Source organism: Gymnoscopelus braueri (genome assembly GCF_963280865.1).
Source record: "Gymnoscopelus braueri genome assembly, chromosome: 4".
Lineage (NCBI taxonomy): Eukaryota > Metazoa > Chordata > Actinopteri > Myctophiformes > Myctophidae > Gymnoscopelus > Gymnoscopelus braueri.
Window position 1 is genome coordinate 33,653,103 of NC_137605.1, and position 27,874 is coordinate 33,680,976.

The 27,874-nt window shown below is 45.1% G+C and overlaps 1 protein-coding gene across 4 annotated transcripts; it reads right to left on the minus strand.

Annotated features, from left to right (window-relative positions):
• On the minus strand, positions 1–27,874 carry nr4a3 (nuclear receptor subfamily 4, group A, member 3). 4 transcript variants are annotated; one of them, XM_080426626.1, is made up of 8 exons: positions 27,528–27,683; positions 23,925–24,164; positions 18,000–18,826; positions 11,845–11,974; positions 10,735–10,898; positions 10,041–10,240; positions 4,153–4,331; positions 1–1,989 (listed from the first exon to the last, which is right to left on the minus strand). In XM_080426626.1, the coding sequence occupies exons 3-8, from the start codon at positions 18,822–18,824 to the stop codon at positions 1,727–1,729; spliced, it is 1,761 nt and encodes a 586-aa protein (XP_080282752.1). In that variant the 5' UTR covers positions 18,825–18,826; positions 23,925–24,164; positions 27,528–27,683; the 3' UTR covers positions 1–1,726. The 4 variants fall into 4 exon arrangements, with proteins under 4 accessions (XP_080282752.1, XP_080282750.1, XP_080282753.1 ...); XM_080426624.1 differs by lacking the exon at positions 27,528–27,683 and adding an exon at positions 24,814–25,002; XM_080426627.1 differs by lacking the exon at positions 27,528–27,683 and adding an exon at positions 22,403–22,484 and having other exon boundaries at positions 23,925–24,161.

The following is a 27,874-nucleotide window of genomic DNA, read 5'->3' on the forward strand; positions in this document are numbered from 1 at the left end:
ATAATCAGAACTAGTTTATGATTTCCAAAGTGCTGAACAGAAACTCCAGTGAACCGAAAAAGAAAGAAAGAAAAAAAAAAGAATCGAACAGGAAACTCAAACCAAAGAGGGACATTTAAAAAACAGCAACTTTTTTTTTTCTTTTTTTTTTCTCTTCTTCAAAAAACAATGCACAACTCGTACCACAATATTTGAAAAAGCTAAAAACACTTCAAAATATTAGTTTTGTATATATATATATATATTTATATTTATTTATATTTATATCTATAGATCTTTTTTTTTTCTTCTTTTTTTTTCATATTTCAAACTGCTGCCGTGAGTGTGTGAGTGGGTGGTGGAGGCCTGGGGACATCCCCATAGAGCCACGGTCTGAGACACAAATACAGGTCGAGCTGCTTTGACATTATGACAGCTCTGTAACAGCTTAATAACACACCATGCATATGATCCTGCTTCTCTAGGCATACACACCTAGACAGTATGCAACAATTGTCCTCCACACGCTCACACGGCCTCCACTATGGAAACAAATACAAAAAAAGAGCATGACTGCGGAATGTTTCACCCCTGGCCATACAGCTATCTGTCGAGCACCCTCTTGTCTCGCTGCCTTCCCTCCAACGGAGAGCAGGTACAGTAGGGTGTGTGTCTGTGCTTTTCTCCCCGCTCGGGGGTGTTAAGTGCTTTAGAAGCCGAATTTTCGCTCGCGTTCGTTCCACCATGATACAACTTAACCTCTAATTTCAAAACAAGTTAATAAAATAAAAAAAAGATTGACCAAAAGAAAACATACTACAGCAAGTTCAAGTCTGGGTGACTCAGTCATCAATCGTTAGTGCACAGTATCTCCATTGCTCTCTAGAGCCACATAGAGTCTCTCTGCTGACAGTACAGGTTGTGTCTTAGTATTAAAATAATTTAGAGTTTGAAATGAAATAGTTCCTTCTCTGTGTGTTCCTTTTTTCTTTTTTAATAAGATAGCACTTAAGAAATTGCACTTAGATACAAGAGCCATGGCCACTTCAACATGTTTATGAATGATCTGTGTCCCCTCCTTATGATGTTCTGTCCTGGAGATGCCACTGTGGTATCTATGCTCACATACGCACATGCAGTGTGCTGATGAATTTTAATAACAAAACATCCCCATCCTCTCTTCTCACAGGAGGAACTAGGAGCCACGTGGCAGCTCGTGTTTCCCTGGGACATCGTCAGATTTGAAAACGTTCTGTCGCAGAGCCTGCATCCATCACTCCTGCCCTCCGTGCCCCAACAACATCCTATGGCTGGACGAGACAGGCCAGAACACTGTGCTCGTACACGGCGGTGGTCTTTTTTTTCCTAATTGTTTTGATCCAGATGAGCTGCCACCTAGCCTGAGAGAGGACAATAAAAAGTCTCATGTAATTTTCCCGGTGTCCACCTCACCTTCCTCGTCCTTTCCTCACACGAGGAATTACAGGAGGATTAAATAAGACGTGGTAAAGCATTTTGGGTAATTGCCTTTCATATGTGGGGGGGAGAAAAAAGCATTTTGATTGGTTGCCCTTTTGAGTGAAAAGCGCTCTTGATTGGTTGCCCTTTTGAGTGAAAAGCATTTGATTGGCTCTCTCTGTCTCTTGCTCTGCGAGAGGCAGGCTCTCCGCTGGATGTGTATGCGTGCTCCAGGGGTCAAGGCTTAAAACAGGACATGTGCATTTTGTCAGTGGAGTCAGCCCACATGTCAGTAGGGCAGATTGTCCAGGAACCTGTCAATCAAAGGCGGGGGTGGGACCAGGTCCTCCAGCTTCAGGTAGAAGATTCGTTGGAGGCCCTGGGTCCTCTGAGAGCGAAGCTCCGCCTTAACGCCCAGCACGCGACCCAGGGGAGGCGTGGCCTTGGAGGAAGAAGAGGAGGGGCCAAAGCCCAAGTGGTCTCTCAGACAACAGACCACTTTATTCTGCAGCTCCTCTACCCGCTTTGAGTCCTTCAGGCCTGGGACTTGCTCTGTGGACGGACAAAGAGAGACATTAAAAACCATACGTCAGACACACACACGTGCACCAGGGCTCATTCAGCTGAAAGAGCATTAGGTACATCTTGTTTTATACTGAATTGCACCTCATTAGCCCGTATCGCTCATGTTCTTAACAGGCCTTAACCTGGCCCACTCACTGCAGATCAATACACTCTCTAACTTAATAAGTCCTCTGAACACTGTGTACACATACGCACACGCACGCACACACACACACACACACACACACACACACACACACACACACACACACACACACACACAACACACACACACACACACACACACACACACACACACACACACACACACACACACACACACACACACACACACACACATCCAGACGCACGTACGCACAGCGCACATAAACATTTGCACGAAGAGAAGCACACAAATACTGCCTGCCATCTAAGGCATTGACAAAAACACAAGTGTTCAACAATTAGCCGATTATTCGGCCATGTGAGCAGCCAAATTAAATTAGTCTCACGCATGCACGCACGCACACGCACACGCACGCACACACACACACACACACACACACACACACACACACACACACACACACACACACACACACACACACACACACACACACACACACACACACACACACACACACACACACATGCTCCGCTGCCCATAGCAACTCCACTGGCACTTGTACCAGGCTTAATGTGACACTAACTCATTCTGCAGAGAACAGGGTGTCCAGTCGCTGTGTATATGTGCGTACACACAATACACATACACATAAACGCACGCGCACACACGCGCGCGCATGCGCGCGGACACATACACGCACTTACAAAACTGTATGTTCTGCAGGGAAAGGAGGCTGTAAGACTGGACTCAGTTTGAAGTATCCATTATCTGAGGCTTATTTATTGTTTGTTTATGTGACTCTTTTGTTTGCTCTGTGTTTGGCGCTGCAGAGTCACTCCAGCCGTCCTTTCACCCTGACTTTCAGCCCCCTCATACGCCACACGCTCTCTCTCCTCCCTCTCCATTCGCCCCGTCCTTTCTTTCTCTTTCCGTGCGGGCTCCTACAGGGGGATCGATGGCCCGCCTCTCTGCACAGGCCACTCTGAGGCGGTCGATCGCCCCCGGTAGCTCCAGCGGGCTCTGCGGTGGCAGTGCGCGCTGTGCTTTGCCGAGGTGGCGGATTGCCACTGAGAGCAGCGCAAACGCCATTCCGGAGCCCCGCTCCGCAGTGAGCTGGTCGATCAGGCACAGAGTTAAGTGCTCCCCCAGAGAGAGAGGATGGGGGTGGAGCAGTGAGACTGAGGGGACAGGGCTTGAAGTGAAGAGACTATTTGTGTGTTGGGGGGGTGGGGGGGGGGGGTATTGCAACCACTACAAATGTAACATTTGGAGCAGGTGAGAATGACCTCATGAGAGAGATGAGTGGACCTAATTGAAGGAGTTTCTCCTCTCACCTTGGGCACACATGGAATTAAATATATGCCTGTTTTTACTGCCATCCAAACTCCCGTACTATACCAAGGGCCTTTTTTCTAGCCTCGTCACATGCACAGTTGGGCACACACACGTGTGCGAGTGTGTGTGCGTCCAAGTTTTTCACACTTGCACACTGATTAGAGGGGCAGGTGTGTGACAGGTGCGGCAGGTGCTTCAGGGTATCGAGTTCGTATTGCCAGCGGAGGTGTGTGAACACGTAGGTGTACCGGGGTGCATTTGAGAGCATCCGTGACGTCAAAGTGTGACACATCCACCTGATCGCTGTCCCACTGAATGAGCAAAAGGCAAATCTCTGGACAAAGGAGAGCAAGGGGAGGGGGGAGGGGGGATGGATGTCTGTATTCTTTTATCTATGTGCATGAGTCTGTGTATGTCTGTGTGTGAGAAAAGTATAAATACATATAAATCCTATATTATGTGTTTTTTCCTTGTACCTGTTCGTTATGTGTGATATTTGTTCCACCTTTTGAAGATGAGGTACTACAGTTTTGTTTTTGTTTTTTTATGACACAGATACTTCATTCCTTTCTATGCAAGGAAGCCCTTCCTTTGTTTATTCATTGCATTCCACTTTAGAAATATATTTCATTAAAAACTAACTCCTTCTCTTTTGAACCCTTGATTTGATGTCCTGTGCATTTATTTACCTGTAAGCAGCACCAGGGCAGACAGGCAAGCAAAGGCAGAGGCGTCCAGGTTTAGGCTCTGGAGATGGGTCGAGAAGTCCCGGATAGAGTCCAGCCACTCTCCAAACCCACGAAGGCACTGGAACCTGTGCAGCACCAAGCCATTGCAGAATACCAGCTTGTCTTCTGACAGCATGGACCTGGGAGAACGACAGAGAGATACAGTACATCTTGTTATCCCACAGGGTTTTTCATTTTTTCTCTTTTTCTGGAAGTATAGCCTCCACAACATATACCACATGAACCCTAGCATCCCAATTCTGGAGCGACTATTCGGTGAAGATAGCCGATCTACAAGCTCACAACGCGGTGCATTATGAGCTTGTAGATCAGCTATTGTCAGAGAAGATATTTGGTGTGTAGAGGGAAAAGGAGGGCTCGAGTATAATTAAGTGTATAAGTGTACAATAACAACATGGGGAATTCCTTTTTCAAAATGTCAAATCTATCTTAACACACCGGATCCAAAGCCTGATTGAAAAGAAACAACTATTTCGTTCAGATAGAGTTCTGTTCTGCTGAAAAGCCACTCTTTCACCGGTGTACAGTAAATAGGGTCAAAGACACGGGGCAAGGAAACAATTACAATAACTACAATGAGAAAAAGTGGCAGTTGCTGCAAAGTGCACACACGTACGGGGCGCGCACAACACACACACACATACACGCACACGCACACGCACACACACACACACACACACACACACACACACACACACACACTCACACACAAACGAACACATCAAACACAGGCATGCAGCTGATTAAGGTTGTATTTTCCAAATTATAGCATTTTAAAACATTCCTGCGTTTCCTTGTGGCTGTGTGGGGTGAAGGGTTAGGGCAGAGGGCTGCTGTGTGAATACTTGGCGTCTGTGTGTGTGTGTGTGTGTGTGTGTGTGTGTGTGTGTGTGTGTGTGTGTGTGTGTGTGTGTGTGTGTGTGTGTGTGTGTGTGTGTGTGTGTGTGTGTGTGTGTGTGTGTGTGTGTGTGTGTGTGTGTCTGTGTGTGTGTTTAGGTGAATGGTTGGTTTAATGTGCCCATGCTTGTGGTGTGCAGTGGAAACACAGAGCCTTAATGAGGATATGAAAAACCTTCTCAGATGTATTTAACCATCATTTACTCACGACACACCACCGTCCCATTGCGCCAATGTAGAGGATGGGATGTATGGAGAGAGAGAGAGAGAGAGAGAGAGAGAGAGAGAGAGAGAGAGAGAGAGAGAGAGAGAGAGAGAGAGAGAGAGAGAGAGAGAGAGAGAGAGAGAGAGAGAGAGAGAGCACAAGAGGGCTCAGGGTGAGCGCAGGATCGGGGGAGGGTGGGATAAATGACTGTTCTCTATTAGTGCGCTACATTCGAGCACAGCCTCCCATATCTTAAAATGCCTTCATTTAAAAAAATTGTATCGCAGGGAATCAACACATTTAGCATGGGAGAGACAGGGGACAGGAGAGAGGAAAGGAAGGGACAGGGTAGGGAGGTTTGGAGAAGAGAGAAGGAAAGAAAATTGATCAAAATGAAACAGTGGGCATTGGTTAAAGAAAGAAAGAAAGAAAGAAAGAAAAAAAAGAAAGAAAGGAAAGAAAGTGAGAGAATGAATGGGGTAAACGGGGCAAGCCTCAAATTACACCCTGTACAAACATTTGCTCTCCGATGGTTTAACAGTTATGAGAAGGAGATGAAATACCGTGTGTGTCTAATTATCCTCATTATAGTTTAAGAGAGGGACTCCACCCCCACTCAGCACACACACACACACACACACACACACACACACACACACACACACACACACACACACGCGCGCGCGCGCACACAAGTACACAAGCACACACGCACACACACACACACGCGCACACACACACACACACACACATACACACACACACACACACACACACACACACACACACACACACACACACACACACACACACACACACACACACACACACACACAGACACAGACACAGACACAGACACACACACACACACACACACCTAGACAGAAAAACACAAAATCAGCTCAGTCGATCATACACAAATACAGTCTTTTAGACACACTGCCTGACGAGCGACATGCACTCACTCAAACCATTTCTGCTAAGTTTCCTGCTGAAAAGTGAAAATGATTGAAACCGTTCCCACGGTACACTTCTACATTTCAGTCTGCTTGGTGCAAACCCCAATACAGACATATTCTAACCGCTATCAAGTATCAACAGATACACGCAGGTACACACACACACAATGTAAAAACACGAGTAAAAACAACGACTTTTGTGCTGGTTTTTTTTATTTTTTTTATCGTGACTTATGCAATGAAGTCTAATTAAAAGTAATTCTAATTTTACATACTTATTGTATTACTTTTACTTTTATTTTATTGTATTAATCTGTTGTATGGGGGCGGTGTTAGGCCGATTGCCGATAACCCAGAAAATCTCCCTCTTTTTCACAGCCTAATGTTGTAGTGGCAGGATAGAGAGGTGGAAGCTAGATGGCAAAACATCCAGTATGCAGCAATGGCTGCAATCCAGTCAAAGGTACAGTGATAGCATAATGCAGACCTCTGTCCATTTTGAAACTTTTAAACTCTGTTCATCCATGTCCGGTACATGGTACCGACTGACCGCCCATGTTCTCTGTCAGGTCTGTCAGCTTTACATTCTCACGGTTACATAGCTTAAAACCCAGGAGCTTCCAGGATGACCACTAGCAACCACTGTTGCTCACACACGCACGCGCACACACACACACACACACACACACACACACACACACACACACACACACACACACACACACACACACACACACACACACACACACACACACACACACACACGCACAGCTGGATATCTGCCACTCCCCACCCCTAGACTACACACCATCACCACGGTAATCAACCAATAACCACAGAAACTGTTTAGTAACGGAGCACAAACTACAACACCGCTCCCAGAGGAGCGGAGCAAATTTACTCGACATACATAACTTGGTACACACACGCATCCGGCACTCCACTCTCTCACACTAACAAGCACACAGATACAAACGTACTCAGCTGCACACACGGGGGGGGGGGGGGGGGGGGGGGGGGGGGATGGTGGTGGTGGGGGGGGCAAAAGGCATGTGGGTTCAACAGAGGGTCAGCACAAGGCCACATCAGCACTGTGATAGGCTGTGTGTGTGTGTGTGTGTGTGTGTGTGTGTGTGTGTGTGTGTGTGTGTGTGTGTGTGTGTGTGTGTGTGTGTGTGTGTGTGTGTGTGTGTGTGTGTGTGTGTGTGTGTGTATCACATCCCACACTCTCACGGAAGAGGAGAAAGTAAGACAGTGCTGTGTTTGTGTGTGATTTCTTTCTTTTGTGGGAGTTTAGCTGATGGGCAGAGGAGTAGTTAGTGTGTGTGTGTGTGTGTGTGTGTGTGTGTGTGTGTGTGTGTGTGTGTGTGTGTGTGTGTGTGTGTGTGTGTGTGCGCACACACATGCGTGCGTGTGAGTGAGTTGGATGGAGACATTTCAGATTCCTCAGTTCAGAGTGAGTCAGTGTCCCTGTCTGTTGCGCCCTCCTGCTGGGTGTGCTATGCCACCGCCTATCCCCTACCCACCATGCACCTGGCTCTACAATGGGGGCCGGAGGAAAGAGTTGCGATCCTACATCACCAGTGTGTGGTTGTGTTGGATGTGAGTGTTTGTGCCGGCAAGTGTGTTTGTGTGACTGACCGTGTTGGTTTTCTGACCCAGACGACGGCCCACACAAAAGGATGAGCATGTACCCCAACCCCCCTCCGTCCCATAAATTTAACCAGCCACATGCCTCGGAGGGGCAGAGCGGTAACCCGGGGCAATTCAGAGGCAAATACAGGCTGGGGCAGCCATAATGGCACCACAGGTATCCACCAGTGGCGCGCGCGCACACACACACACACACACACACACACACACACACACACACACACACACACACACACACACACACACACACACACACACACACACACACACACACACACACACACACACACACACACACACACACAGGGTGCTCACTGAACACAAGAGGTCAATGAGGTTTCAGTCAATTCCATTTATATTTCAGTCAGCTGAATTGAATATGTAATTTTTTTGTCCATAATAGTTCTATTCAGTTCCTCAGCTGACTAGCTTTTAGATGGAATTGATCCTGTCAATTCACAGTTCACAATGTTGGCACAGTTTTAGCCTGCAGAGCACACACAGAGCTCTCTGTGCGTCAGATATCAGACAAGAGCAGCGGAACTCTGTGGGTGTAGCTGCTGTCATAGCTACAGACTCCATTCATTATTCGGTTCATATGGCGATTACTCACATCCACTCCTCCTACTCTGGATATTCTGCTAAATTCCTAAATTGAGATGCACCAACACAACAGCCGTCGGCTACACCAGGCACATGGAACTAACATGAATTAGATGCCAAGTAAAAGTAATGACAGAGAGTTGTAGACGTTTTTTAAACTGACATCTAGTTATAGGTACCCTATGTAACCTTTTTCATGTAGCTACACTTCTGACTTAATAGGGCTGATCGATATGACCTCAAATCAATATCACGATTATTTCAAACCTTTGCCTCGATTATGATGAATAGCAGATCAACAATCTGACACATTGTGAGCTTATAGATTGCTATTTATGTACACCAGCATTGTACAACAAAGTATAATACAGGGTTATGTGGTTAATCCGACTAATCAATTTAGGCGATTATATATATATATATATATATATATATATATATATATATATATATATATATATATAAATGGAATACAGTTCCATGCTTGGCGTTGATGGCTCTGCTTTTACAATGCTCCCTGAGTTAGCCAAGCAGCGTGCTATGCTAAATCAGGTAACGGGATACCAATTGTATCCCATCGGATGAAAAGACTCATACAGGATACAGTACTTTAAACAAGTCAAATTGGAATGATGAAACAAAAGAATGAGCAGACAAAATTGGAGGTGGAGCACTATGAAATTGAAACTGATAAATTATGATCTTTGTGGGGTTCTCTCTCCTGACTGGATAAAATTGGTATCCCAATCTGTAAATGTATTTTCTGTTTGCTAAAGAACTGGAGAAACAGGGAGAACCTGATTACTGGACAAACACTCTATGGCCATGATGATTATCAGAATATAATCGGAATATATATTTGTTTATCTCTTACACCACCTTTAACTTTTGAGCCGTGCAAGACTCTGAAATAGAAAGCTGGAGGCTGTGGTGGTGGAGGAAAACCTTTGCCAGCAGCAGGAACAGCAGCAATAGCAGTAGAGTGTAAGGCAGCATTGTAGTAGCAGAGATCCAGTGTAGGAGGGAGCCATATATAAATGGACCACCTTGTTATGAGAATGGGCTGTGATTGGTGTGTAGAAAAACGTGGCTGATTACAAACACTTATTCAATCAGCAGACTGACAGCTGATTACAGGCAGCTTGGGCACAGGACTCCTGCAGGAACTAACGTGATGCTTCTCATCTATTTATACAGTGTAGGTATGTAGACTGTCTCTTATAGTTATATAGGTACAGTATGTAGAGTGTCTCATGTAGTTAGTATGTAGACTGATTCATGTAATTATTATAGGTAAGTAGGGTGATGAATTAGAAGTACAATATGTAGACTTTCTCATGTAGTTAAGGGATATATAATAGACTGCCATGTAGTTGTAGGTATGTAGACTGTCTCGTGTAGTTATGGGCATGTAGACTGTCTCTCTGGTTTGTTTGTAATTCTCTCATTCCAGGCATCCTCCTCTCATTTCTCATCTACATGCAGTTCTACTCCCCCTGCCCCTCCCTCACCTGTGGGCCAACCGCAGGACAAACAGCTCCAGGAAAGCGGAGTCTATGAGCAGGTTCTGGTCGTCACGATGAAGCTCGGAGAATCCCGGCAGCCGGTCGGCCCAGCATCGCGTGGTCTCCATGGAGGCCGTGAGCAGCCTATAGAAGAGCTGGATGTGCAGGGCGTCCGTGGAGGAAGTGGGAGGGTCGGCAGCACTGAACTATGAGGGCAGAGAGTTGAGCGATAAATACCTCCCGAATACAACCGTGTTCCTCACGAAGCCGATGAAGGTGTGAATGGGATACTTTTTCATTAGTTCTTGAGGCATGTGTATATCGTCGGGCAGAAACCTTGCATCTCCATACTTCAAACGTTTTGTTTTTTCGTAAATTAATGCTCTACTTTGTCATACAAGAGTGTCACGCAGAATTTGCCAAAACAGCAGAACTACAAGCTTGAAGATTGGCTATTTTTGCTAATTTTGAAACATTTTGAGAGTGGAAGTGAAAGTGGTTAAGTCTGTCTGTGGGTTTTAAAAATATTGAACCAATGAAAAGTAAGAGCTTGTGACTAAATAATAACTACATTGGATCCATTGGAGAACCCAACCCAGGTTCTTTTTACAATTTCCTCAAGTGTAATTGACTTACAAAGTTTCCGCCCGAAAGCGATATACTGTATACCTCCATGTCAATGTAGGTAAGGGAGGAGTACCTGGCTGTAGTCAAGGTCCCGGGGCGTGCTGTGGGAGTAGGCTCTGAGCAGAGCAGAGAGCACGCTTAAGGGCGGAGAGGGGGGCGATGGTTCCGTCTGCAGGGGGCTCTTTGGTTTGGATGGTAGCCGGCCCCGACGTCCCTTCAAGCTATCAGTACGCACCACTGAAGAGACAGACAGAGAAAGACACACAGAGAGACAGAAGCAGATGAAGCGGAGACAGAGATCAAACGAAATATTTTGTTGTTTTCTATACATCGAAATGTAAGGGTTCAAGCAGTGAGTGCGCAGGACTTACTTTCCCATGAATTTATATCTATTTCATGCAATCCCTACATATTAGTAGCCAGCAGGTGGCAGTGGAGTGAAGTAGATTGTGTGTGTGTGTGTGTGTGTGTGTGTGTGTGTGTGTGTGTGTGTGTGTGTGTGTGTGTGTGTGTGTGTGTGTGCGTGCGCGTGCGTGTGCGTGTGCGTGTGTGTGTGTGTGCATGCGTGCGTGTGTGCGTGTGTGCAAGCCTGTGTGCGTGAGCGTGTGTTTTGTATAGCCTATACACCTGATACTCTAGTGTCTGAGACTGTGTAGGTGAGAAACCTCTGTGAAATGGTGACTGAAAGAGCTGGGTGGGCCTGCTGCCAGTGTGGGCGCTAGGCTGGTTCCACGAACACATCACAGCTAAATCTGAGAGCAGTCAGGTGTGTCAGGATGCTGGCCAGCACACAGGTGCAGGACTCAAAAACAAGGACAGTGGGTCACTAAGAGACTCTTTTAACAGGATGGGCTCCTAAGTGACTCTCTTGGCTTAACTATAAGGAACAGGCTTAACGTGTCAAGGTGCAGGTAGTTATATTACTGTCAAGAGAGGGGGGAGTCCCTCTCTGCGATGAGACCTCCCATTATTCTTGCATTAATGGGGCCAATAGAGAGCTGAGTGGATGACTGTGACTGTGCTATAGGCCACACTATTACCGTCTATTATATCCTGATTAGAGATAACACTGCACCGTGCAGACTTTGGGGTCAAATCTAGGCTTTTAGGGTTTGGCAGTGGCACCAGGCAGGCGTACATCTAGTACAGTAAACTAACGAGAAGACGATGTATTTTGTCTTACCTTCCTTCACCATGCCGACACTGAGGCACTTCTGGAAGCGACAGTACTGACAGCGGTTCCGTCTCCTCTTGTCCACGGGGCAGTTCTTACTGGCCAGACACACGTACTTGGCGTTTTTCTGAACCGTGCGCTGTGGAGGGAAGACACGCACACGCAAGCGCGCACGCACACGCACACGCACGCACACGCACACGCACACACACACACACACACACACACACACACACACACACACACACACACAATATCAGCATCTGAACACTCACTGGTGGAGGGACACAATCAACCACCAAAATGCAGTTGATTTGTTTAATTCAATTTCTTTCTTTTTTTTTACCCCTCCAAACAATGAGAGCGGTACCTCGCAGGTCAGACTTTAATTACGCGCTGAAAGGCGACGGTGACATCAGTATAATTAGATAAAATTAATTTCCCAACATGCCTCGCCTGCAGGAAGGGACAATTTTATTAGTGACAGATCTGACAATGGTGATAAAACGTGTGGCGTGCCGAGGCGGGTCCCACGAGACAGGGGGGACAGCGACCACAGAGCCGCGTGATCAGATTGTTTGTGAAGCTTGCGGGTCAGCTCGTGGCACCTCCGGGGCCTCGCGCATCGCGCTCTTCAATGGGCCCTGCGGGAGCGGTTTTCTCCTCGGCTGGCTTGTGCGATTATTACTGACCTTATTAAAATGAAATCAGAAACGGGCCGTGCGGGGCTCGACGCGCCCCTCTCATGGATTGAAGACAATAATAACAGAGAGTACAGTAGCCTCCTATGTAGTTCTATTGAGTTATGTGTCTCACCCCGTGTGCTCGTCACTGTCTGGACCCGTGCGCACCACCAAGCACAAAGTGTCGTGTAACCTAGGTCTATAGCACACGACATGGTGCTAGTCAGAGAAGAATGGGGAAAATACCACTACATAATTAGTTTGTGTTTTTACTGTCAAATAGCCTAATTTATGCGCGTGGATCAATCAAACGGAAATAAGCCTGCTTGCACCACTCGAAAACAGGTGCTGCTCCATGAATGTGTGTGTGTGTGTGTGTGTGTGTGTGTGTGTGTGTGTGTGTGTGTGTGTGTGTGTGTGTGTGTGTGTGTGTGGCTGGACAAACGGTTGCCGTTTGTCGACCCCTGTGTCAGTCTTCCCTCTTTAACGCCCGTAAAACACATCAAAACAAATAAATCCAATTATGAAGCCCTCACGCCACCCATGCCCATTCCCCCGGGAGACCAATAACACACCAATTATTCAATATGCTCCGGCGTGAGGGCGGAACTGGTGCGTAATGGGGGCCCGCGCTGGATGAGAGGCGTTGCCATGACATCCTTGATCGCCGCGACTGTCTCCCCCCTCGTCTCTTAAATGGTCAATGACCCGTGTGTGCAAGGATAAGTTAGGTATGGACTTACGGTCATTACCAAAACTAATCCGGTTGTGGAGAAAAACATCCGTTTAAGCGTATAGTAGTCTAAATTAAACATGGTGTTGATATGACAGCTGCCTGGATCAGCACACCGGCTGCATCTTGCCTGTATTATCTTATTTTATGGGATAACAAGACCAATATAAAGTCAAGAAACAAGATATTAGCCCAAGAAATTGTGTGTTTGTTTTTTCCAAAGGGAAAAGCTCAATAAAAATATCTGAAATTCTGACCACTTTCAGATATGTATCTGTTTATAGATTTGTTTAGGATTTTAAATCTAGTCTACAAAAACGTAGGCTAATTTGATGGAACACAAATTTATGTAGGAGGGCTAAAAAAAATTGGACATTCATAAGCTGGTGAATTATTTCCTCATGGGGTCTGGTCCCAGGGCCTATAATCAAGCTGGTTCCTGTAAAAGCCTTAGTTTTGAATGATCGATGATTCTAATTAATTGAGCTCTCACGAGTGAGGTGGTACCTGTCTCCCTCCATCTCTACAACGCTGTGAATGCTTGGCACTCATGATGCTGGTTTGTAATACATGACTGGCCCCTCGGGAGAGACATTACACACATGAACTGTACCACCTACCTAATAGTCAGGGGATATTAGCAGAAAAATGTCCAATCTTGGAATGAATTCCTTGTTTGTAAAAGTGTCTAGTAACACATCTCACAAAGACTGAAATGCAGTTTCCCTAGGGGAATTTTTGACAGCTGCTGAAAGTTGGGGTACCCACCATAACCTTATGCAGGGGGAAAAAATCTAAATTTAATTTTGTTTTAAGTAGCATGTGAGGGGGCAAACTAGGGTGTTTTTATGATTCTGAATCCATTGCAAGCATTTGTTTTGCACCAAAACCACTCCTTGGGCTAAAAACAGCCCAATCTCAATGGGCTTTTTACACAAAAAGTATACCTAGAAAAGGATGGCTATGGCCGTTTTTAGCCCAAGGAGTGGTTTTGGTGCAAAACTAATGCTTGCAATGGATTCAGAATCATAAAAACACCCTAGTTTGACCCCTCACATGCTACTTAAAACAGAATTAAATTTAGATTTTTTCCCTGCATAAGGTTATGGTGGGTACATTCAGGTACTTTCAGGAGCTGTCACAAATTCTCCTAGGGAAACTGCATTTCAGTCTTTGTGAGATGTGTTACTAGACACCTTTACAAACACATTGGTGAAGATTTTTTTTGGTAAGGAATTTATTCCAAGATTTTTTTAATATCCCCTTACTATAACTCACTAGTCTCTGATACTTATCAGGGACACGCACGCACAAATGCACAAACTTGTAGATCAGATGTTCTCAATGTGCTTATTAAATCTCTATGTCATGTACTTAAGGTTATTCAGTTCAGGTTCTACAATACAGGATGTGTGTGCGTGCGTGCGTGTGTGAGTGCGACTGTGCATGCGTGTTTGTGTGTGCTTGTGTGCTTTCAGATGGTGGCATGGATGTATTCACTGATCTGATTCCTGTTTTTATTCATTAAATAGATTTTTTTTAATCAACAGGACCAATAGCCATACAAATTGTATAGAGATCAAAATCTACAATCACCTAAATATTAATTTGTGATGAGCAACAGAAATCTCTGAGGAAATTCATATTCGTCATCAAGATTTAAGAACTAGATTTCAAAACCCAAAGATTGTCAGGATCAAAAGATTACATGTTGACACTCAGAATGTGGTGATGGACTGATCAGCATTTGATCAGCATTTAAACATGGGCACTGAAGGGTGCACGTACATACCACACACACATACACAGGGACACACTCACATGCACGCACGCACGCAGACACGCACGCACAGGCATGCAGTGACAGATTCATGACATGTAACATGTGCTAATAGCTCTGGCTTAAATTAAAAGCCTTCAGGGATGGCCCTCCCCCACTCCCTCCCTCATCCCCCTCTGCCTCCTCCCCTCTGATCTTTAAACACTGCCCCGTCTCTCCCTCTCTCTCTCTCTCTCTCTCTACACGCAGTAGCCTATGACTACCTCTTCACCGCTGTCCATCTCTAATTAAATGTGCTGGGGCGTTATATGGTAGAAATTATTTATTTTTCTGCTTGTGACTCTTATTTCATTATTGTGTGTGTGTGTGTGTGTGTGTGTGTGTGTGTGTGTGTGTGTGTGTGTGTGTGTGTGTGTGTGTGTGTGTGTGTGTGTGTGTGTGTGTGTGTGTGTGTGTGTGTGTGTGTGTGTGTGTGTGTGTGTGTGTGTGTGTGTGCGTGCGTGCGTGCGTGCGTGCGTGCGTGCGCGCGCGTGCGTGTGTGTGTGCGCGCGCGCGCGCGCTGCGCGCGCGTGTGTGTGTGCGCGCGCGTGTGCGTGTGCGCGCGCGCGCATCTGTGTCTGTACATATGTACATTACTTCACTAGATAAATTGAATATCATATCTTCTGTACAAGTTGCAGCAGCTTTTAAAACAATGTAATTATGTTATACTTTATTGTGAAACTGTGTTTCAAAAAAGCGAAAATCTACAAGTTTTCAACATGTCGCATCTCATCACATTGTGGGATTGTAGATTGGTTTAGCTGTTTTTGAAAAAAATGTTGATTGAATTAAAAGTATAGCTTTTGTCACAATAATATTATAGCTTTTAATATATTGCCACTGTAATTTAAATATTCTCTGTGCTATTAAAACCTAGTGAATGCAAGTTAATATATTTACAGGACATTTAAGTCACCCTTTTCATTGGGTAAAAAACCCTCACAGAGTGATGACTATTTTGTTCAAAGGTAACATTAATGCAAAGTGAAACTGTGTTTAAAATTGTACTAATGAAATAACAATAGGCCTCCAATAGATTCCCAAACACTAACTATACCATTTATAATTCAATGTATTTAAGAGGATATAAAACCAACAGATTAATAGACACTGTGCTCAAAAATAATATTTTTGAAAATGAAAAGGAATGAGGATGACTGTGGGTGTGCATCTGGTTGGTTTCACTCTGTGTGTGCATGAAGGAGACGTGGTGAGGTTTGACAGGCTGTGTGTGTGTGTGTGTGTGTGTGTGTGTGTGTCTGTGTGTGTGTGTGTGTGTGTGTGTGTGTGTGTGTGTGTGTGTGTGTGTGTGTGTGTGTGTGTGTGTGTGTGTGTGTGTGTGTGTGTGTGTGTGTGTGTGTGTGTGTGTGTGTGTGTGTGTGTGCGCGTGTGCGTGCGTGCGTGTGTGCGCGTTCCTACAGCCTGCAGCGTCCTGCCACCAGACACTGCTTTCATTAATTACTAAATAAAAACAAATTGTGAAACTAATTGGAAAGAGGGATAATTCATTTCCACCTACCAGAGGCATTATTCAATTATCTCAATGTTTGCACCCTTGTCCGCTCTGCCCCTTAATTTCTCTCTTTCTCTCTTATACAACCAAATGCATTGCTTAACAAAATCCTCAGTTGTTAATTGAACTCTCAGAGTCGGTATCCAAATGGACCCACATGTTTTCACACTCTCAGAGTTAAATGAGCACTGAGTATTTTACTGTGTGGCTACCCCTAAAGAAATAATGTTACTGGATGTATGAAGGGATAAAACTAAAATTGCATTGTTCAACTCCATTGTGACTGAATCAGAGTTGAATTTGACTTGCTGGTTAATATAGGTTATTAAGCACTAAATTATCTGCAGATGCTAGGGGAAATTGTTGAGTGTCTTGAAAATATATGGCATAATAAAGTACATGTCATTTTATGGCATGGAAAGTGAAAGATCTGTTTGACTAAAATCTGGCTCATGGTGGTGATGTATTATGGTGTAGGTGTGTGTGTGTGTGTGTGTGTGTGTGTGTGTGTGTGTGTGTGTGTGTGTGTGTGTGTGTGTGTGTGTGTGTGTGTGTGTGTGTGTGTGTGTGTGTGTGTGTGTGTGTGTGTGTGTGTGTGTGTGTGCACACGAGTGCACATGTGGGCCGATATAGAATGTGAGACAACAGTCAAAATGCACCAGGCGGAATTTCAAACTGACTCATATAGGCCCATATTGTACTAAATTGTGGCCAAAGTGGCCATTGTTAGACCACAAACAGACTCAAAGGAAACTTTGATTTCAGGGAGCATTCCAATTGCACTGCCTTCTTACCACACTTTTATTTCTGTGTGGTTGAGTATCAAGCGTAGCAGGCACTTTTCCCTGGCTGTCTCGGAGAGGATATGTATTTCTATCACTCTCAGTTGTCACGCAACACAAACACTTGTAAAAAAACACGCGCATGCACGCGCACACACACACACACACACACACACACACACACACACACACACACACACACACACACACACACACACACACACACACACACACACACACACACACACACACACACACACACACACACACACACACCTCCACACACACATACATAAAACATGTATAAACACGCTTTTCATCTCAGTTAAGGGGGAATCATTGCAGGTGCTTTGTGCTTACTGCAATGCCTTTACAGTGAACACTCTTCAATGACAGGGAGAGAAGAGGGAAACCAGTCAATTATAGCATAATAAATTGTATTTGTGGACAACAATATCGAAATGACTGTGCCCAAATTTAAATGTCTACGAGTGTGCAACCACTGTGTATGTACGTATGTGTGTGTGTGTGTGTGGGGGGGGGGGGAACCATTGCTAACCTCAAAGGTTAGCAATGGTGATTTAGATTAATGACAACAAAGGCGGCGAGACGACGAAGGTTTAAACTTTACCTTGAAAAAGCCCTTGCAGCCCTCACAGGTCCGTACGCCGTAGTGCTGGCAGGCGGCGTTGTCTCCACACACTGCACAGGCGCCCTCTCCCGGGGGACCACGCGGGGGTGGCGAGGGCAGGCCGTCCCCTAACAGGGGGGCGCAGGGCCCGAGAGCCAGCGAGCGGAAGGCCAGGCTGCTGCCCCCGGCTCCGCGGTGCAGCTGGTACATGTGCTGCTCCAGGGGCGGGCAGTGAGGGTGGGGGGACGGCGAGGACGAGGATATGGAGGAGGCACGAACCAGTCCACCTCCGAGCCCCTCGTAGCCACCGCTGTGGGGCGGGGAGTGCTGGTAGAAGTGTGGGAAGCGGGGAGGCTTGATGGGACCCGTATCCAGGCCGGAGCCCAAGGAGTGGCTGTGTGACGGAGGGGCCAGGGAGTGTGGGGGGTCCTCCCACAGGAACGGGGTGCCGGGCTGGGGCGGCAGGGAGGGGGTGGTGGGGGTGGAGGGGGGCGACTGTTTAAAGTACATGGACGTGGACATGGCCTCCAGCGGAGGGGCGGTGGGGTAGCTCTCCTCCTCCTTCTTGATGGTGGGCCTGTGTGAGGGCATCTGGTAGAGGCAGGAGGACTTGGGCTCGTAGCTCCCCTCCACAAACACATTGAAGCTGGGGAGGGAGGTGGTGGCGGCCGCCGCAGAGATCTCACCCCCGCCCAGGTCCAGCTTGGTGTAGTCGGGGCTCATGCAGAGGTCTGAGCTGTAGCTCTCTCCCTGGTAGCTGAAGGACTGGCCAGAGTAGGCTGAGCCTGGCGGGGCGGGCCCGTACTGAGCCTGCACACAGGGCATGTCTGCCAGGGAGACATAACACACACACACACACACACACACACACACACACACACACACACACACACACACACACACACACACACACACACACACACACACACACACACACACACACACACACACACACATCCAGGTCAGTTGCAGTGAAGGACAGTGCCCTGCATGTACTGTACACTGACATGCACGTTAATACTATTCAAATGCACTAAACTAAAGATTTAATTAGGGGGGTGTTAGTATAGACAACTAGATTAGTCATTAGTCAATCAGTGAGGAAAAATGGAGTGTTGCATTAAATGATGGTTTATTTATTTAAACACAAAGTCAGGACTTTGAGGCATAGATTGCCCTTATAAGCACGTGAATAAGAATTGGGTTTGGATATAAATTAATATGTTGCTCTATTGGAACAGACAGTTGTCACTTATTGAGGTGTGAGAGGTTTGGTAACATTGTGGGTGTGTTGTCCTTCTGAACGTACCCTTCTGTGTTCAACCAGCATGAAATGTGAAATGCTATGAACAAATATTTCCACTGCTTTTCAATAGGTTTCCTGCTTCAAAACTCCTACACTTGTTTATTCAAACACTAAACATTATATATGCATGCATTCAAGCATGCGTGCATGTATGGCACACACACGCACGCACGCACGCACGCACGCACGCACACACACACACACACACACACACACACACACACACACACACACACACACACACACACACACACACACACACACACACACACACATATATATATATATATATATATATATATATATATATATATATATATATATATATATATATATATATATATATATATATTGTATATATATATATAGTATATTTATATAGCCATATATCATAATAAACTATTATCTATCGAATCTAAGATCTATCTAAGATTCAAATGTTTCACATGATTACAAAAATGCACACTCAACCACTTCCCATATATTGTTCAGAATCAGTTATAAGAAGCTGCATAGTTCATCAATGCACAATTCTGAGGCAAAGCGACCAAAGCAAGAACCAGCCCATCTACTCTATATGGAAACGCGTGTGCGTGTGCGTGTGCGTGTGCGTGTGCGTGTGCGTGTGTGTGTGTGTGCACACAAGTGCATCTGTTCTGTGTTTAGCCAAGTTAGTCTGATGATAGCAAAGCAGATGAGGTGACATTAAATAATAATGGAGCCCCATGGTGATGCTGGACCCTTCAACACAGCTCTGTAAAATGACTACGCAGGCATGCGCGCGCACACACACACACACACACACACACACACACACACACACACACACACACACACACACACACACACACACACTAAGCCACTGCAGTCTAGAGTGTGATGACATCCCCTAGCTGCTTCTGTTCCTTGCCTCCAATCTTTGTCATTCTATGTCCACCATATGTCTGGCCCACAGGCAGAATATCATGAAATTCCTTTTTCTTTAAGTTGTAATTGTGTTAGTCAGATATCATGTGCTGATTAATATAGGCCTTTTTAAAAATATGAATATATTTAAAATACACTTAATGAGGAGAATATGTTGACAATGACTCACAATATCGCAGGGTAGAGCTGGAGGCGTTTTGCAATAGGCCTGTTCGTAGCTAGGCCAGTAAGAGGTGAGAAGAACTGAACGAAGGGTGATGTTTTTACAGAGACAGAGACAGGCCTGCATCTCTTGACACAAGATTGACAGCAAGACTCTCTTTCTTTAGCCTAATCTCGTGCTCTTTCACTCTGTGGTGCTCTTTCACTGTGGTCTATCGCACAAAAAAAAAAACAGGCGCGCCTGCATGTGTGTGTTTTCCACGTGGGTTGGAGAGCTGAGCTGGTCACTTGTAGAAGAAAAAAAAGAAAACCTCGATGACGTTGACACCACGTAGGTTTTGACACGAGTCGCGCGCCCTCCTGCTCGCCCATCTAAAGTTCCAGACCCCCCTGTCCCTTTGTCTTCACATAACCCACTTGGTGGCCCACAAGATAAGAACACAGAAACCATGACGCACATGAATGAACATCAAAAAAAAAATGTTGTCCCGATTTAATGAATGGTTTGAATCATTCTCTGTTGTATTGTAGCCCATACACACGCACAGCCAACAGGGTGCCCTTCAGGTATGATTTGATTGTGGTTAAAACGCTGCTCTAATGAATGTGTCATTCAGCTGACTTCTTACATTAGTCACTAGATTTTATTTTTCTCAAGGACATTTATTTATTTGTTTACCCGCAGCATGAAAAGGTGGTAGCTATTGGAAACTATAGGCCTATTGTTAGTGTTATTATCAATGGAATATTTCAAAATTAAGCAGAAACGGAATTAAGCAGCCTAGTAGGCTGCAACTATTTTATTTATTATTTTTCACAAAAATAGTTTAGGCTAATTCGCCGCGTGGCATCAGTTTGGATAAAAGTACTTGTTATAATCCATGCAGGCGCGGAACGGAACAAAGGCAGGGATGCATGCAGGATTGATATGTCCCGTATCAATTTGACTAGATAAATATGACGCGAGGGGAATGGAGCGATTAGCGCAGAGCGGCGCGTTGGGCGTCAATGGGAGCAGCGCTCTGTTGACAGTTCCCTGCTCAAGACCCATGAGCAAACATCACACACCGCGTGGGTGCGCTGGCACTCATGACTGATTACACACACCCACACACACTTGCACGCGCGCACACTTGCACGCGCACACACGCATACGCAGGTGGATTGTATATTACGTAACTAGTTTGATAAGGCAGAGGCAGAGCCATAGTGACTTCCAGGCCAGCGCTCAGTGCAGATGATGCAGGTAAGGCTATAAAGAAACCATTACGGAATTAAATCAAGGGGAAAAACTCACGCATCAAATAAGAGAGAGCCGGATAGGTGTGTGTGTCATGTGAAGAAAGAAAGCCTTTGCTGAATCTGACTTGACAAGACACACACACACACACACACACACACACACACACACACACACACACACACACACACACACACACACACACACACACACACACACACACACACACACACACACACACACACACACACACACACACACACACACACAATTTCTTATGACAGTCATACCCTTCTGACAATAACGTGCCCCCCCATCTCATTCTGTAACCTGTGATTTTCAACACAAAATATTTTCACCGTTCACCTTTTAACTTTTTTTTTACTGCTTTTACTGCATGCATTCACACCACAACATGCACCTCTTCAAACATATAGGCCTACGCCCACACAAACAAACATCCAGCCACCCACCCCCCCCCCCCCCCCACACACCCCCCCCCACACACACACACACTCACACACACACACACACACACACACACACACACACACACACACACACACACACACACACACACACACACTTGGGACCAATTGTTTCAGTATTTTTAAATTCCAGCACCACCATGAGACCACCTCAATTTCCTTTTGTTTCGCATGCAAGTTGCGTGCGTGCGTGTGCGTGTTGAATTGTGTGAGCAGTGAAGACAATCAACTCAAGAGTTAGACAAAATAGGTAGTGCGGTGTAATGAAACGGTCTCTAACCTCGTGGTGTACATTTCAACTGGACAAACTGCAGCTGTTCCAATAACTGAGCGCGCTTGTTCATTGTCAGAATGCCATAGATCTAACAAACAAAACATAAATACAGAAACACATTTCCTTTTGTTTTCGTCATTTGATGATACTGTCAAAATGTCATGGCTTCTCATATGGGAATTAATACTGTCCTTCTATTCACAGGCCAATCACACACACACACACACGCATGCACGCACGCGCGCGCGCGCACACACACACACACACACACACACACACACACACACACACACACACACACACACACACACACACACACACACACACACACACACACACACACTTAGCTACACAGGTTGAGAACAAGGGGAGAGTCATACAAGTTAAAATAGTTATTTTAAAGTATGTAGCCTATTGGCCTAAGCCTAGGGCAATGTCTGCCAAATACCGTTTGGAACATAGTCAAATTAAAGAAGTAAAAAACATAATGGGTCCATAATAAAGACCTTCTTTGGGCAATTATTCCACAGGTTCCAGTCTAGACGAAAAAAAGTAAAAAGAAAAGAAAATCCCTACACTCTTAATTTGACTTATTTTGTCTCACAGGTTTTTTTAAAGACATTTAACCTTGTTGAGTCATTAGGAGGATCGATATCTATGACTTATTTGATTTCTCCCTCTGCACATTGTGGCCTATGCGGCTGGCCTCAGAATTCTGTCAGTTTATCTGCTGATTGAAATGTCAACTCGGTCTGCGCCTGGCTGCCGACACACGCATACACACGCACGCGCGCACTCTCACAAAAGATCACCAGCATGTTCATTTTCAATTAATTTATATAGGCTAATTTTAGCGTGATGGGGTACAACGCAATGTAGGCTAAATATCCTAAATTAAATCGTTTCCTTTTAGTCAATTTTTTATGTATTTTTCTGTAACCACACCAACCTTTTTTAATTTAGGCCTTGTTGATTTATTTTCGCGCAAATTTACAGCAAACCAGAAAATATCACATCGGATGAGGGGATGGTAGACTAAAAGATGCTGAGTATAGGCCTATTAATGTAATTCTGAGAGACAGTGAGAGTGAGAGTAACCAATTTTTGTAGAACTATGAACACTCAGGATAAGACCTGAGGCCAATTCTACAAATGCCTTTTAATTTTTTCATGTCAACATTATATGTATTTGGCCGCGGACCCCCCATCACAAAATATTTTGTTCCAGGGAGGACCCCCCAGAAGTGAATATTTGAGTAAAAAAATATTTGCTTGAAAAAAAAATATTCAAAGATTTGCACAACTTTTCAAGATTTTTTCCAAAATAGCAGATCTACAAGCTCATAGTGCGGCACTCGGTGCAGCGCTATGAGCTTGTATATCTGCTTATTTTTGAATAGCCAAAGTATAAAATAATGGTTTAAAAGTGCTTACACAGATGTGTTTCCCGGATTGAACGGGTTAAAAAGCATCAACTCAGTGACGGTGTGGACGGAATGGCTCGGGACCGAGAGACCTGTCTTTTTACCTGGTGAGAAAGCTTCGCGCTGAATGGTGCTGGGTGTCCCAGAGACACCCAGGGGTGCCAGAGGTGGAGAGGTGGAGAGGAGACACCCAGAGACACCCGGAGGTGGAGGAGAGGTGCTGTTGTGGCTACGGATGGGGAAAGGCTGGTGGTGCTGAAAGGAGTCGGTGAGAGCAGCGGAGGAACTGATGTCCTGTCGCCGGTGCTCTGAGCTCGGCTGAGCGCGCTCTTCCGAACCAGGGTCTGGAATAGAGACACCTGGGTTACAGCCAACATATGGCTCGAGTCGCCAGTAAAAATAAGCGTTTGAAATATTAGCGTGGAATTGTAAAAAAAAAAGGGGGGGGGGAAGAAAGAAGAAAGAAGTAAAAAAAAGTAAATCTGGTCCAGTAGTCTAAGTGAGATAATCAGATGGAGAGAGACAAAAAAATGATGGCACATATAGGCTATGTGGACTTGTGCGCAAAATTTAAGGAATGTGCCAAGAACGCAATCAGAATAGGCTATAAATCACAAAGTCATGGCAAAAAAGAAGGACAAAAACAGAAGAAAAATCTACAAATGTCCTATTACACTTGAATACCTACACAAAATTATATAGCCTAGTTATTTCACAATGGAGGCATGCGAAAAAGTTAAAGAATCACAATTTTGATAAAGCTACTTTCATGCAGATTTCTTTTTTTCCCCTTATTTTTTTTTCCTTTTTTACATTATCCTGTTTTTAATCCTTGCACCGCTGTGGGCAAATACAATCAAACAATAACGGTACATAGGCTATATAAGTCTATTAGGTTATAGGCTACTTATGTAGTTCACAAAAATACTCCCTAAAGGTGAGTGGCCGGGTATTTACAATATATATCCGTGTCAGATAACAGCAATAGCTTGCCTCTGATTACCACCGTATTCGCCTGATCAGGGTTCATCCAAGAGAACTCCTGGCTTGAAAGTCGGACCTGAAACAGCAGAAGCCTCCTCCGTGCGCCCTGCGCTCCCAACTGTGTCTCACTCTCTCTCTCACTCACTGCACTGGAGCGCAGCAGCACCAAGCACATTTCAAGGCCCCGAGCGCCCCCTCTCTGCCACACAACTCTCCCCCAGATGCAGTGCTTCTGCTCCTGACTCTGTCTGAAGACCGCTCTACCTTTCACTTGTACGCTGTTCCCAGACTAGCCTACACATATCTGTAACAATTTAACAAATTGATACATAATGCATTTCTTTTATCTAACATCTCTCTAGACCAGAGGTCTTCAACGTTCTTCAGAACAAGGACCCCCTAGCTGAGAGAGAGATGAAGCGGGGACCCCCTATACATATTGTATAAAATTGTGTCACAGATTTAACTTTTTTTTTTAGTTGGTCTTCTCTTTTTTCCCTCAACACCAAACCTCTTTGCCAAAAATAGCCGAACTACAAGCTCACAACACCTTGCAGCAGGAGCCAGGAGGCATTGTGAGCTTGTAGATCTGCTATTTTTGGCTAAAGTTCTCCTCAAAATAGGAATGCTAGGGTTCAAGTGGTTAATGTAAAAAAAAGAAATCCTATCGCACAAAGATTTGGAGGCCCCCCTGTAGTAACTCTGAGGACCCCATAGGGGTCCCGGATCCACTGTTGAAGACCCCTGATCTAGACTGAATAAGAAATGCACTTTTCACAACCTCACCCTGGACCAGGGTGAATCGTACGCGTCAGGTTGAATCTTATGCGTAATTCTAACGCCCACGCAAATAAATTACACATAGGAGGCCTATACGTGGGATTCCTCTTCCACTAAAGTTGAGACGTCCTATGAAGTTTTCTATATGTGCTCTTTCTCCTCCACCACCCCCTCTTTCCACCCAGGCGACGGGTGAGTAGCTATAGCCTACTGGGGCCGCCTGCACCGGTAACCAAGAGAACGGCACAAGAGCTGGAAAGCACGCGGCCTGGAGCGCCGGTAGCCCCCGGTAGCCCCCCGCGCCAATAAGCCAGACAGCGGCGAGGCTTCCAGCAAACAGAGAGAGAAAAGAGGAGAGATAAAGGAGGCTGGAGAAATATACAAGTACAGTAAATTAGCTCAGAGAGCCAGACTGTCAGGTGTGCACGCGCATGTGTGTGTGTGTGTGTGTGTGTGTGTGTGTGTGTGTGTGTGTGTGTGTGTGTGTGTGTGTGTGTGTGTTTGCGCGCGCGTGCGCGTTGCTACATGTGAAAGAAAAGGGAGAAAGAAAGAACAAAAATATAGAAAAGGGAGAAAGAAAGAACAAAAATAAAGAAAAGGGAGAAACAGAACAGGCGAAAAGAGATGAAATAAAAGCATGAAAGTAGGCTAAACGTATATGTTTGCGTTTGTTTCAACCATAGAGTTATAATATATCGGTTTCAACGGGTGAGTGTGATCATGAAGTGCAAAGTATGGAATGCATGTGTATGATGGCGGAAACGGACAACATTTAGAGCAGGCACAACAAGGATTTCACAGAGAGATAGCCTATTAATGTGGGTTTATTATGGTCAATGGACACGGGTGTTTTTCCTCTGATGGCTGCGTAGTGCGTAGCCTACTTAGAGAAGAAGACAGTTTGACTGAAGACAGTTTGACTGAAGACAGTTTGACTGAAGACAGTTTGACTGCAGTGCTGACTGACGGTTGGTTGGCCACCAGTCGGGAGACAACTCACACTCCATGCATTGAGCCTTTGGCAATGTGGACTGTTTGGAAAACAACAGTCACCTTTTAGGTATAATCCTCATACCTGCTTCACGCCAGGCAATGAGGGGGAAAAAAAGATAGTTTGGCACAAGTTGGCAGACACATTCTTTGTAGCTAATTGCAGTGACTTACTGTGACTATAATGCTATTTGCTAGCCGTTTAAAAATAAAAAATGAATTTATGAAAGAAAAGGGCGCGCGCGCACACACGCGCACACACACACACACACACACACACACACACACACACACACACACACACACACACACACACACACACACACACACACACACACACACACACACACACACGTGTGGATCTCTTAATTATGAACTATTGATACCATGCCGCAGTAATAAATAAATAGAACAAAATATGTGGAGTGAGACAAAAGCTGATTTGAGATAAGTCAAATGAAATAAAAAAAAGGGGTTTCATGGCTCAGCTCTCAGTTCTTATCTGAATGTAGGTTAATTTCGACTTAGACCATTAGTGCGTCTGTGTGTCCACTATTCATTGCGAGTGAGAGAGAGGCATCCCATTTCCATGACAACCGGAAAGAATATGATACCTTCCCCGAGTAAATTGAATTCAAATTCAGCTCCATCTGCCCCCGGCGACACCGTGCGCGCACTCATCCTATTCCTATGGTCTCTACACTACAGGCAATAGGACTGCCGTGCTGCCGAGCAAAGCATTGCCATATCAACAGGTTTCTCGCAGAAAGTTTGAGAGTAGCTACAGACAGCGTCGAAATCAAATGTCAAAATATATCAAGTAGGCTATTTACGAACATATTGCATTTTATCGTATTTTGTTCTGTCCTGTGTGGTCATCTCATCTCTATAATCTAATCTATAGAATATCACGTAAAGTCATTCATTCGGAGATGTCATAGCCATTTACTTACTTGTTTGCTGTAGAGGTTCCGTCTTTACATATGGCAATAACCTCGTATAGAGTATCCTGTGTATATCCAGAATAATCACCAAAGATAAAAAATTAAATAAAAAAAAGATAATAAAGGAAAAAAATATGTAATATTGGAAAGATAGGCTACAAGATGAAAATCGGCAAAAAGTTTAGCTTTTTTTCCTCATTTCCTTCTTTCTTAGTCTAAAGTAAAGTAGAATAAACTCCTTTGAGTACAAGGAGTGTGTTGCGTCCGATCCCTTGTGTGCGTGTGTGTGTCAATGATGATGCCTGCTGCAAATGTGAAGTTGTAACGCGGGTTTGTTTATGTGCGCGGTCTGAGGG

Bases quoted from the DNA above. Each gene is read 5' to 3' on its own strand.
- nr4a3 (XM_080426624.1), bottom strand. From the start codon at position 24,979: ATGTGCTTGGTGCTGCTGCGCTCCAGTGCAGTGAGTGAGAGAGAGAGT. The intron at 11,975-17,999 runs GTAAAGTTTAAA...TTCCCTCCACAG, and splicing joins GCTGCAAGGGCTTTTTCAAG to CGCACGGTTCAGAAAAACGC. The intron at 10,241-10,734 runs GTACTCCTCCCT...CTGCCCTCATAG, and splicing joins GGGACCTTGACTACAGCCAG to TTCAGTGCTGCCGACCCTCC.